General features: G+C 36.0%; 1 protein-coding gene across 7 annotated transcripts in view; it reads left to right on the top strand.

Moving 5' to 3' along the window:
* Positions 1 to 14,102, top strand: part of TRDN (triadin) — a 212,909-nt gene that overhangs the window by 150,878 nt on the left and 47,929 nt on the right. For 4 of the 7 annotated variants that reach the window (XM_050710077.1, XM_050710076.1, XM_050710075.1 and 1 more), the window contains one exon: positions 5,207 to 5,236. In XM_050710077.1, coding sequence (XP_050566034.1) covers positions 5,207 to 5,236 — 30 coding nt within the window. Of the gene's footprint in view, positions 1 to 5,206; positions 5,237 to 10,772; positions 10,806 to 12,493; positions 13,740 to 14,102 lie in introns of those variants that run through there. The other 3 variants (XM_050710078.1, XM_050710074.1, XM_050710080.1) reach the window with 2 other exon arrangements.

Genomic DNA, 14,102 nt, shown 5'->3' with positions numbered 1-14,102 from the left:
AAGGTTTTGCAAATCAGGACAAAAGGGATAGTCAGGTTATGCAGGGGACTTCAACCACAACATCTTCCTTGCCCACTAATAATAAAATGTATGAAGATAAATTAATAAGTTATTTCACCAAACCTGTTCATAAGAAACCTAGGCCAGAGGAGGAAAAGGGCAGGAAAGGTGTTATCATTCTAAACACAGATGCTCCGGACAATTTAAAGGCTAAATTGTCCTCTTCGTCACTCATTATACTGGTTCTTTTAACTATGGTTTCTTAACATGAATAAAATTTCTCTTGACATGAATAAAAGCACTTCTGAACTCAGAAAGACAGGCAGAGAGAGATAAAATATCTGTTAGGAAGACCCGAGAGAGAAAGATCTCTTTATATGGTTCTTAAATATTTTAAAACAGTACTTTCTTCTCAAGCTATGACCAGATGGACAATTTATGGTGAGATGGGCAAAGACAATATCAACTAGTGAATGCAAGCTGCTTTGCAGAAGCTGCCTACGTGAGGGTGTTTTCACTTCAGCATAACAGCATGCAATGAACAGTTATTGCAGAGTAACTGACACAGGGAATGAATCTGCATTTTATCTTGTCTTACCATCTATACTGTCTCATGTGTCTATAACCAAAAAAAGTAAGAACTTAGTCAGAACTTCTGCCAGTTTCAGATAAATCAAGTACTGTCTCAAGGTGGATCGAGCTAAATAAGATATTTTGAAGTACTCTAGAGTTATTCAGAGATATAAAAGTCAGTCAGAAAAATGGTGAAATCATAATTAAAGTTAGAACAAAAATAAATATCAGGAAAATCATGTCACAGATTCTACTGCATGGTTTCTGCAAAGTGAATGAAGTCTTAGCAATAACTGTTTCAAACACCCTAATAAAGTAATAAGCATGGCCTTTATTGGGTGGTTTAAATAAGCCTTTGGAAAGTGCCAGTATAGGAATTATTGCAGAAAATTAATAGTTGCTGCCTAACCAGGACATTACTGGGGAAAAAAAATCAATATCTGATTAAGAAACAGAAAGCAATTGATTCAGTTTCATCTTACAGCCTATTTGTAAAATAATTGCATATGATCCCATGCCTGGACACGTTATATTACTTAACAGGAAAAGATAGAAATAATAATGTAGTGAAATTTTCAGATAGCATAAGATTAGCTAAAGAGTTCATGATCAGAAGGGGCTGTGATACACTGGATTTAGCAGGTGAATGGACAGTATGATGGGGGGGAGGGGAAATAGTGTCACTAATAGTATGTAATATAGACTAGAAGGAAAACAATAAAGAAGAATATGTCTCCAGATTAACTATGTGTTGTGGTTTAACCCAGCAGGCAGCTCAGCACCACACAGCTGTTTGTTCACACATCACTCCTCACCTCTAGTGGCATGGGGGAGAGAATCAGGGAGGAAAAATAAGTAAACGCTTGTGGGTTGAGAAAAAAAAAAAAACAGTTTAATAGGACAGAAAAGGAAGAGAAATAATAATAATAATAATAGTAATAATAATAATGTGTACAAAACAAGTGATGCACAATGCAATTGCTCGCCGCCTGCTGACTGGTGCCCAACCCATCCCTGATCAGTGGTCCCTGCCCCCCATCCCAGCCACCCAGCCACCCAGCCACCCTGTATTAAATGTTCAGCATGATGCCACATGGTGTGGGACATCCCTTTGGCCAGCTTGTGTCAGCTGTGCTGGTTCTGTCCCCTCTCAGCTTCTTGTGCACACCCAGCCTCCTGACTGGCAGGGTGGTTAGTATGATAAACTGAAAAGTCCTTAATTTAGTGTAAACACTGCTCTGCAACTATTAAATAAGTGTGTTATCAACATTATTCTCATCCAAAACACAGCACCATACCAGTTACTGTGAGGAAAATTAACTTTATTCTAGCCAAAACCAGGACACTTTTAATTCTGGAAAGGACCCTAAGTTTTACCACAGACAAATCAGTGAAGAACATTCCTCCATATGCAGAGGAATTAGGAAATTTAGTTATAAAGCATAAAAGATGTATCTTGTCTGGAGTGTCATATGCAAAACTCTGACATGATAATGTGACACTGGAGTGAGCTAAGAAAAAGAAACAAAAGTCTCATAGAAAGAGAAATAGGGAAGATTCAGAGTACCTTCAAGATTAATTAGTATGATCATGATAAGACTGTAAATCACAAATCTAAGTCAAGGGCTCTTCAAAAACACCTCAGAGGAACTAGATAGTTATATGGCAATGTAGTTTTCATAGCTTAGTTTTTCATAATTAATTATTGTAAATTTAGAATGGAAGTTAAATTTCATGCCTCAGGATGGAAACCAATTTCTTTCAATAGAAAATTACAGGAGAATTTATGGAAGAAACCACTTATTTGACAGTATTCAGGCTAAATATCTGTTCCTGGCTACTGCTGGGTTATCAAGGTACAAGGACCAGACTACTGTTTAGTAGGAAACGGTGTTTTCAAGAGTTCAAAAAGTGTTTCTCTTTGCTGAACAGCTCAGAAAAAAGCCCCTCTGAATCATCAGTGTCTGTGAGATTAAAGGACTGCTGGTGATTCGGATTCACATTTCTCATGCAAGTTAAATGCAATACATCCATCCTGAACATGAAATGATTTTTCGTTTCTGGGATATCTGTTATTATGAATTCATGATCCCTGAAAATGAGATGTTTACCACTGATAAACATATTTTTTTGTATGATGTCTATACTAACCGGAAATATATGATTCAAATTGAATAGGTTTGAGAAAGTGACTAACTGGATTCACTGGGAGTTAAGGTTGTTGTTATCCTATTTTAACAGGATTTGTAGGTATAAATTTCCAATTCAAGGGCTAAGTTAAAAGTCTCATCAATACAGTAATATAAATAAATAAATAAATAGCTTAAGAATTTGTTCTTTCTCCAAATAATTAAAGCAAAAAAAGAATACAGTCAAGAGCATCTCTGATATCTGAGCATCACATTCTCTAGCTCATCATTCTACTTTATTGCATGTCCTTCCCTGCCCAGCTACAATATATTACTCACATTCATTCTCAAAAGGTAATTGGTCTTTTTATCAGCTGTAGACCAAATTCTCCCTTGACTAATCTTTTTTTTTTTTTTTTTTTTTTTCCCCCCCTGCATTTCAGGTGCAAACACATTGCTCAGCTTCAGAAAGAGCAAATGTAAATTGTGGTGATTGTGCTCTTTTACATTTATTCCTTGTCATTTTAAGTTTGAGTGACAGGATTTGATAAGACCAATGCTATTGGTAATGCTAGTCAGAATGAGGTCTCTTTCGTCTCTTAAGATTTGTTGAGTATTTACAGTACCTGACATCAGAAAAGTCATGGACAAGGTAAAAATTCAAGCAGAAGTCACAACAGGATGCAATGGCATAATATTTTTTCATTCTGTGTAGAACAGAAATTAGCTAGTCAAAAGTGCAGTGGCAGGCACAGATGGACTTTGCTCAGCCTGTGCTCGCCTCAGAACCAGAAGCGTGGTGAGCCACATCATGTAAATTAGCAGGATTGAAGTCAGGAGAAGACCAGAATTGCACTGCACATTGGTTTGTAAAACCTACCCAGAGTCATGACATTGGGGATTTCTGCATGTTTCCCCTCCAACATGCTTCAAGTGGCAATGTAAGTATGCCTTCTGAAAGTCACTGAGGTTTCTATAGCAGCTTCTGGGGAGAAAATACTAAATCCTCAGATCGCAGCTTTGATATGCATGTGATTACAAAGAAGACCAGATCCTGGAAACCTTGTGCCTGTTTTTACTAATTCTAGACATGAAACCTTTTTTTCTGCCACTGCTGGGCACATTCTTGAGATAGCAAAATTTAATTTTATCCTCAAAGGAGACTCAGAGGGAGAGACCTAGAAAAAATCTTTTAAATCTACGTTATATTTTTGCCTCAGGTAAAATTAGCATTGCAGTAATTTCAGGTTTAGCCTTATCTTTTCTTTTGCGTACCCAAACACAAAATCCTAACCCCTAAGAGTGTACCTACTCCCTACTTTGACCTCAAGATCTTTGGTTTCTTAGACATGTTCTCCAAAGGAAAGGCAGAGTTCTGCTTCTGCTCATTTGCTTTCCAGCTTGAGTGCCACAGCAGGTCCATTCATACTGACAGACCAGTCCTGGGTACTCTTTTCAGGGGGTTAAGAGCTCTAAATTTGAATTCCTCTGTCTTCTTTAGTCAGCAAATGCTAGCCTAAGGCAGAGGTTCACTACCATTACTCCTAGCACATAAATTTCAAAATAAATTGACATCTGTAGCTACATTTTTAGAAGGTTCAGTCCTATAAGTGTAGACTGGGAAATGGGTAATACATGGATTTCAAGAAGACTTAGATATGAGCTTGGCTTGGTTCCAACAGGATTGCAGCAATCATCTGCAAACGCAAGTAACTGTCTCCCATTTCAGGCATCTCAGTCCTGTTAATAAAATGATACATTTTTACAATATCCCCTGCAGACACATGCCATGCGCAATTGGAATCCCATGTTGAGATTTTGGGGGACTTCGATTTTGTGCCTAGAAATTGAATAGTGCTCACACAGCACAGCTTGCTCTGGGGAACTGATTCCCAGTTGCTTATCCTGGGAGGTATGCAGCAGTTTGCTTCCAGTCTGTGTCCGATCTTCCTTCCCAGATCTTGTAATTCCTCATTTTAGGCAGAAGCTTAGAAAAACAAACATGACTTCAGGTGTTTGTTGTTGTTGTTTGGTTTTGTTTTGTTTGTTTTACTTATTTTATGTATTTGTTTGCAACAACAAGCTTTAATTTAAAATAATAATAATAATATTCTTTAAAACAGTTGCTTCATAACCTTCTTCTAGTCTCCCCTTACCAATTCATGCCTTCCCAGCCCAGACTATCCTTCTTGTTTATTTATGCTGTGCCTCTTATGTCCCATTATTAGTGTCTGGGAGGAGCAATGACTTTGTGACTTAAGTGTGAGAATCTAGAAAGCTAGATTTTGCTCTCATTAATAACAGTGCTGTGTGTCTGTGAGGAAACACTTCAAATTTCTAATCATCAGTTTCTTCATCTGCCAAAGAAATCTATTCCTATATTTCATAATATATGTAGGTTTTAAGATACCTACAAGCAAGTCTCATACATAGGTATTTATTTTTACCAATACTACGTTATTAACTTCAGTTGTGAAAATATAGTATTTTTGTTTCCATTTCAGCTGCGGTGAAAAAGGAAGGGGAGAAGAAAGGTAAATCAATTATTTTTCCTTGACTGAAGTGCCTTTCAGGCTCTGACTGCTGTGAGAAATGTTTCTTTCATTCAGTGATACAATTGCAATGGCATACACCACCTCATGCGCTACCATCAGCCAACTTTATCTACTCCGACTGTGATAACACAGTTGTCATTTCCAGTATTGCTAGCTCCTTTTTACCACAGGCCAACACAGCCCAGTATCAAACACTTCAACGTTCTGATTGGGAAGAAAACGAAAGGCTTTTGTTACGATGTTAAGATTTGTCAAAGAGAACAAAACTTCCAGTGCACCATGCATGCTGACCTGACAACTTGCTCTTTGCAGAATGTGCTTTCTTTACTGCATTTAATTTCCTCTTTTCAGATATGCATGTAACATGAATGTAAGCTTTGCTGAAGTCACTCTTTGGTATTTTAGCAGAGTTTTAGAAAATTTAATCCTGAAACAGAACCTAGAACAGTAATTAAAATGTGTAAAGATAAATATACTGTATTTATCAGACCCTAAATATCAATTTTTACAGCATTGTCTTTCAGAATAAGATTGACTAAGTTGAAACATTTTTTACAATTTAATTTCAATTGAAAAAAATAATGAAATACTAGCATTAATGTGATATTTTCTTTAATATTTGACTTTATTGATTATTTGTTTAATGAGCCTCAGGTTGCACATTAAACTGGCAACAATCCCAGAACTTCTCCATAGATTTCAGATAATTATTTGGGATTTAGCATTGAGTATTTCTGAAGTTTACTGATTTTTTTTTTATTATTTTTATTTTTACTTTGTTTTTTTTTGTCATTTCAAAAGGGCTTGAAAATCCTGCGATTCACAGAGTTCAGCAATGGGGCCAAGATTAGCTGTCTATTCATAAAGACATTTTAAATCCTTTTTTTTTTTTTCTTTTATTCCTATACAGAGTCATTAACTGAACTGGAAAAAAAAAAAAATAGTCTCAACTGTTTTAACAGCTCATGAGTGAAATCTTGGCTGTATGTTAGCGGCAAAATTCCCATCCACTCCACTGGAGCCAAGATTTCACCTCATGTGTTTAACAGAGTAATAAAATTCATTTTGGTTATCAAAAACGACTGTGCTTAACAGATATCAAGCAGTATATCTTGTCCAAAGATTAATTTGTAGCAACTGAGGCATGAAAGGTAGCCCACGAAGGAAAAAGAATCAGAAAACTGGCAGCTACACTTAACAGTCATTGGTTTTCAGACATCAAAATGCTTTCTGTGTTCACAGTCTTGAACTTAGCACATGGACTGTTACATCCTTAATGAAAAGAAAGTAGTGAGGAAACTACTAACTGTGGAAGGGTGCTATGTCAGTGAGCCTTATCACTGGTTAGGCTTGACCACCGACTTAGAAGAACATGAAGAGGATTTGTTTGAAATACCTACTGCTTGCTCTTGGTTAAGACTTTTTTTCCTCCTTAACCATAAACTTCCCCCCCAAAAAAAATGATTTAAAATTACATTTCTAATGAATATTATTTGAATTTGGATGATTTTTTCCATTTTTTTAATAAATTTTCCCGTAAAAAAATAAAAAATTAAATACTTCTTCTAATTTCTTAATTTGTTGAGTGGATTTTGCCAGCAAGTACAGTAGGATACTTTCAAGCACTGCTAGTTACCACGAACCTTCTTCACAGAAACATAGAGGTGTGAAGGGAATAAAAACTCAGCTTTAGTCGTTCTTCTAATCATACCATAATTTAATAATTTATTAATATTTTTTTTGTTTTATTTTATTTTTTATTTTATTTTATTTTATTTTATTTTGATTAAACCTCCCACTGGTTTTCTAAGACCAACATTGTCAGTGAGGAAGATTGTGATTGTAGTGGAAAACATGCCAGTCCGATATTTTCTAGTAACTAAGGAAAACTGTCCACTCATTGAGGTTCCTGTTTTCAATAGATAGGTTCTAAACTGGACAAAGGGAGAGAAGTAACCAGGCCTCTTCCCAAAAGTAAACATACTGTGCTTTGACTTTTACAAGTAGCTTCACACCCTCTGTGGCCCCCCACGCAGAAAATATTGCATAACTCCCAATATTGTCAGTTTTTATTTATTTTTGCTTTTTCTGTTATCAAAAATTGCTCAATGTTGCATGTGTATTCCTCTGACTTGCAATAAAAGGAGGCAAAGTTTGCTGGTTTTGCTTAAGGATACAGTATTTTCTGCCCAGCTGCAAAAAATAATAGAACTAGCCAGGCAGTGCTCTAAATTGACTGGCTCATTATCCAAAATACATTGTTCTAGTAGCATGCACAGTTCAAATACCACTTTTTCATTTCTTATGTGAATCATGCAGTACACAGACACTGTACTGTCTATGAAGCTTTCTCCAATTATTCCATCTTATTCAAATCCACACCCCTTATCTAGCAAAGCAAGACTAATGAGCAATACAGAGTGACAAGCCATCATAAAAAGAGAAGAGATGAAGATGGAATGACACTTTCTATCAACGGTACATTCTGCATATAGCATAAATCAGACATAAAGGGGTTTGATAGCAACAGAAAAGAACAGAATTAAGATGGAGAAAGCTTACATATTTCATTGATTTCTGCAAATGTGAGTGATTCTAACAAGGAACAGTGAGGCACAATTTATGCATGAAAATTATGTATTAATCACTTCTATTTGAAAGGTTAGGTTTCTAAGACTTTGAGACCGAAGTCCTAGAAAACAGTCAGCTTCAGCTCCCAGCGTCATGTTATGCCTTATTTAAACATGTGTGGGATACAAGAACAGTCATAGGAATGTGTAAAGAATTGTCAGTTTCTAAAGGGCAAGAGGCAGCAACCCTTTGCGTGAGGAAGGCATTTCCTAAAATCCCCAAGAGCAAATTTTGCTGCTAGTACACACACACTCAGAGACACACAGACACACAGACACACACAGACAGACAGACAACTACAAGCCAGGATTCAAGTGAATTAGAATAGAAGCAGATACTGGTGAGGTGATATAAAGCCCATAAGCCCCAGAACACCTCAAGAAAATGATAAACAGAACTTTCAAACCAAAACATTTCATCAGTTTTCAGTTTTAAGTGCCCTTTTTATGGAAAAAAAAAAAAATGTTAATGTAGTAAACCAAAACAGAACTTTTATATTTCAAAAAATGTTTCCTAATTACAGAGTGTTCCAAAAGTGCTTTGTGAAAAATGGAGCCAATTTAAAGTAAATTTTAAGGTTTCCTAGTTCTTCTTGAAATGGACTTTCTCATTTCAGTTCATAGTTCCCATACCTTATTGATTTCTGACTGAAGAGTTCATGGACTGAGATGGGGATGTCAAGCAAGCAACCTTAACAAGTGTAGTAAATTCTCTCTCTGGGTCAGTCTGGAAAGGTAGGAAAGTTTGCGTGAAGATTCATTACTTCTGTGATTCTAGTGAAAAATGTCTGGAGAAGCCAAACAGGATTTAACCATCACATAATTCCAGTGGATTACACATCCACATGCATAAATGTAAGAGCCATGTCACTGTATAACATGAATCAGGAACATGAGCTGCCAGGAAGTCCATTTCCATAGGATCCCTACAGCTAATGAATGAAAGAGTTCCGTCTTGCTTCTGAGGCAGTTAGGCTAGTTGTCTGCTGGGAGTCTCATTTCCTACAGACTATCTAGTTAGATGTTATGAGCACTTGTAAGTTAGTGAGATGTTGAAGCTATTTGCCAGGAGACGATACCATGACTCCACTTCTGATTTTCAGCATTATTGCTCTGGTAGCTTGCTCTTAAATTCATTTAACAGCTTTTAGAAAGCCAAACCTACATTCCGTTGACAATATTCATCAATAGAAAATTGACAAGTATGCATGATCACATTTTGACTTTTTCCCAATAAACACATCATGATGTAAAAAAATACATATAGTCTAAATGCAGCTAATACCAAACAAATCTAGAAAATGGGTAAAGCATATACATTTTAGCTCCAAACTACAGATTTTTGCCAATCCAGTAAAGGACAACTTCTTTCAATTACTCCTAGTAATGGGACCCTATCCATCACTTGGAAACTGCTGCCCTCTATACAGTGTGCTATAGACTAACCAAGGCACATAAGTATCTCTTTGCAATATATAGAAAAATCAAAATGTTTGTCAAACTGAAAAAGAACTGAGCAGTACTGTCTTTCAGAATTGCTTAGCTTTGGTTATGACCAGAAAAGAAAAAAAAAAAAAAAAAGGTAGCCTCCTTATTAATAAAACAAATCTCCATGGCAGCTTGGGATTTCTGTCCAGATGCAAATGCCACTAGTGCAATACGAACCACATCTACAGTATGTAGTTTTCTACAGTGCCTCAATGGTAAGAAATTACCTAATTCTATAACTGCAAAATGTATTACACAGACCCCTAACAGTATATTCCTAAACAGAGGAAAAAAAATAGAAATTATTATATGTGGGAAGATAATATAAACACAAACAACTATGTTGTTTAACTTCTCAGTGCTATTTTGACTCCTTCGAGGTAGGAATCTCCCTCAAAAGTTAACAGTCATTGAATTAGCCACGAGATGGAGCCCAAAGGACCTGTGAGCCAGTAGTTAGCATTGCCCTCTGGAATCATAAACAAAATAGCGGTGTCTTTATTATATTGAAGAACACTTTACAGGATCCTTAAGCTACAGACAAGGTACTCTTAACTGTAAATCCACTCCTGCCTAAAGATATTTTTTATTTATTAGACAACCATGGTTATACACTCGTAGGCTTTGACTTCCCCTGCTGAAACAGCAAAACCTAGGCATTTTCAAGGAATATTAATGAATGCGGAATATTCATGAAATATAGAAAATGGTCTGGAAAATCTACATCAATTAGCTGAAATTTGGTTGACCTCTGTTTACCTTGCCTCAGCTATGTTAGAGGATATAAATAAGCAATGTACACTTTGCATGGTCATGTGAGACTTAATGCTCAAATACACAACTTCTGTTAAGTGATGGCCAAATCTTAATGGATTGGGTTCCTGTACTTTCCATGTTGCAGATATTTCAGTTAGAATAAAACATGACTAGGACACACTTCTCAGAGTACCCATTCAATGAAAGTAGGAAGTAGTCAAAAAAATGATGAGTACACTGGGCTCAAGACCAATCCATATGCTGCATTTTCCCTGAATTCATAAATTTAAAGCACTTTTTAGATCCTCAGATGAGGTAACAATCAAGAGGTTTTACCTCACACAAATTTAGATATCTAAAGTTAGTCATCTAAGTGGAAGCTATTAACTGTCATCTCATTTTAAAGTTATTGGAGAAAAGTAAGCATCTTCAGAGAGTCATTCATCTGTCTGTCTTATATGTCTGTCAGGATGCAAAGAATTGCCCCTTGGAGATACCCATATTTCTGACTTGGCCAAAACAAAGGGTAGAGTTTAGGTCTAGTAAAAAAAAAAAAAAAATGTACTGCAATAAAGATCATGATAGTTTGTTGTTTGTGACTTCAACAACCTTCTTCAAAACTTTAATTTTTCTTTTTTAAGAACCTAGCATCAAAAGAGAAGAAACGTGGAAAGGTGAGCAAAAGAAGGCAGTCATTTATTGGTCTTAATAGTAGATTGAATATCTACAGTTATTGTACTTAGACATAGGCTTAATGCAGATATTTATATTTAGCATTAAGCTGCAAAATCCATGTTTAGCATCCTAACACTTCATTTTTATTGTATTCATTATTAAGATAAGGCACATAAAATTAATGATGCTAACTTACATTGATTTGTTTATATTTAAAATACCCACAATTTTACCTTCAGCAGAATTTAATCTAAACCCTGCCATTGGTTACACCTTTGTAATCCCTTCAAGGTAAAATTGAGACTACACTTTTTTTGTTTGTGTCTTATTTAATGGCAAACCTGCAAAACAATTCACATTGATAGATCTTGCATAGCATTTCAGTTACAGTTATGATTGTAACTTGTGTTAAAGTACAAGAGTAATTTATTCAGCCCCTGCTTCCAATAAGTGGAGACACTTAAAATAGTATTTTAATGATTATGCAACAGCTGTGATTTCTGAAGAAAGAGTGCTCTGTGTAATTGGTGACCTGTGTTGTTACTATAAGTTAGGTGTAACATGGATATTGGCATTGTCAGCAACACTTTCATCTGTCGATCAGCATAATATGCTGAAACACCTGGATATCCATATAACACATGGTTAATTGGCTACAAATTTCTCCACAGGATAAAATATTCCTTTATTGCCCTGTGCAAAGATAGCTGCAAATGAATACTTAGAGGTATTCTGCTCTTGCAAAGTTGTAATTAAAGAAAAACAGTGATTAGCAGCATTTCACAAGAAAAGAAGATGGCTCAGGATATTCTGCCTGTAGAAGCTAGCCATTAGTCCTCTGCTTTAATCACCATATTAATATGGATAACACACTGGAAAAAGTCCATCTTTTCAAAAGCTAATTGCTTTTTTATTATTTTCCACTTCTAATATCAATTAATCTCTTCTCCAATATCCTTCTTTTCTAGATTTCAGTGAGGCCATTTTATTGTTGTCTTAATGAACATTATTATACATTTATTTAATAACATATATGAATTCATATATAAGAATGGTCAGCCATTCTTATACTTTACATAGATACTTTTACAATCACAGTTAAGAAGCTTAACAAAGAAGATCGTATTCAAGATATTTGCATGGAGTCTAGACCCAGGGAATTAGCTTGGCTCCTTTCACAAATAACAGCCATTATGAAACAGATATTCAAATATTAATTAGTACTAATAATATCAAGAGGTGGTTTTTTTTGGCTCCAGTTGTTTATCTAGAATGGTGAACAACACTATTTTTGCGCAAACTAGTGTTAATATTGAGGGAAAAAAAAAATGACATCACTCTAACATCCTACATACTTCAGTCTGCCCGATTTCATTCAATTACCATTTATATGCCAATAATTTGTGTTGGAATAACTTGTATGGCCTGAGCTTTGCTATGTTTTGCCTTAACTATATGCAAACATAAGACAGATATTACTAAGAATAAAGGCTTGTTAAGCATATTCTCCCTGATCTGTATGTTCCCATCCCATAATTTCAGGGAAGAGCACATGAAAACGTCAGAAGCTGAGGATGATATTGAGAGGAAGCTCTTCAGGCCTTTCACCACACGTGCCTAAAGATGAAATGCATTAATACAGCATATGTACCTCATCTACACTTGACTGAAATTTTATTCTTTCCAGCTCCGTCGATGGAAGATTTGACCTCCTGGGATTTTAAGACTTATAGTACTTTAAAGGCATTAACTTTTAGTGCTATCAAATGAGATTGCTGTTTCAACAAGACTTACATTTCCCAGTGCATTTCTATTGTTTAACTGACAAACTGGGAAACAGAGAAAGATTGGGATCATTAGTGATGCTCCCTACAGGCATGCATCTCAGATTCAAGTTGAAGCAATTCCTCTCATTAAAAATCATTTAAAAATGTTGCAAATGTCTGTATTTCTTTGCTACTTCTATTATATTTACCCTATGCTAAAGTTTTCCTCTCTGTGAACTACTTTTTGTTTTTCCCAGTTATATAAAGTAGTCTTGAATTGCCAGTTAAAAATAAATCTTAAAAACAAAACAAAACAAGTTGTTCTAGACAACAGCAGCAAAATCCCCCAAAACCAAGAGTCAGCTCATTCTTCACTATGCAGTCCCAAGGTCAATGACAAATCAAACAGTGAGGACACAAACATGCCAACTGCATGAAGGCATATATCCTGGAACAGACTACTCCGGTAAAAGAAATAAGGCAGAAGGGACTGGGAGAACAGACTGCCAGCTTTTGGTGGAAGGCAGCAATAAAAAAAAAAAACAGTCTGTTCCAGATGAATATCCTGCAAGCTCTAATAGTAGGAGTTAATTATTAATTATACTGGCAAACCATGGCATTTTAGGAGGGCATACCTTAACCATTTACCTTATTGTCACCACTATCCTCATAAGTCATGCTGAAACAGTGGTCCAAGGAAGTCTGTGGTGCTGCACAGACCAAGACAAACACTCCCACTAGTACAGGACACTTGCTGGAAGTCCAATTTCTCTGCTTTCTTGCAATCCTTACAGATAAAATTAACGAATCACTTAATATTTCGTAACTCTTGTTAATGTGGGATGGTAGTTCCACAATGTGTAGAAACTTGGACGGATACCCTGGAGAATGCTAGGTTTAAAATAAAGCAAAAATGTCAAATGGACTCAGTACGAAATTAAGAGATTCTGTAAGCCTTGTGGCTTACATAGTTTTCAGTTTAGAATAATCACACACCAGCTCCCTCTATTTATGCCACCACCATCACTAAAAAGGCACTTCATACTTTCTTTACTTTGACCCTTCCTTAAGGTAACTATTGGCCATACACTGTCAAGGCAATGTCCTAATCTAGCACAAGGTTCTTTACAGGAACCTTACTGCAACTAACCTGTTCTGTGAAAAGTCATTTTTTTAAACATATATTCATTGGGCTATTTTTTCCACACAGTATGCCAGCTGCTTAACCAGCCAGCAGGACTTGAGAAGGAGACGTGGAGATATGGCGGATCAGGCCTGCTGATCTAGAAATCTTATGTGAACATTAGATTGCTCCCATAAGTGACAAAGAGTAGGGAGGCAAGTACTTTACAAAGGCCCCCACTGCTCTTGAATGGTGATATGCCCTGATGAATCCCTTTGCATGATATTTTTATTGTTTTCCAAAATTTTTATCATCTGAGACCTTCTGAACTTGCCAAATGTAAAGAATATATTTTATTCTGCTTGTCATTTTGATAATACAGTTGTTCCACAGTCTGAAAATCCTTG

This window comes from Cygnus atratus, chromosome 3, assembly GCF_013377495.2.
Source record: "Cygnus atratus isolate AKBS03 ecotype Queensland, Australia chromosome 3, CAtr_DNAZoo_HiC_assembly, whole genome shotgun sequence".
NCBI lineage: Eukaryota > Metazoa > Chordata > Aves > Anseriformes > Anatidae > Cygnus > Cygnus atratus.
This window is presented reverse-complemented; position numbering and strand designations above follow the sequence as displayed.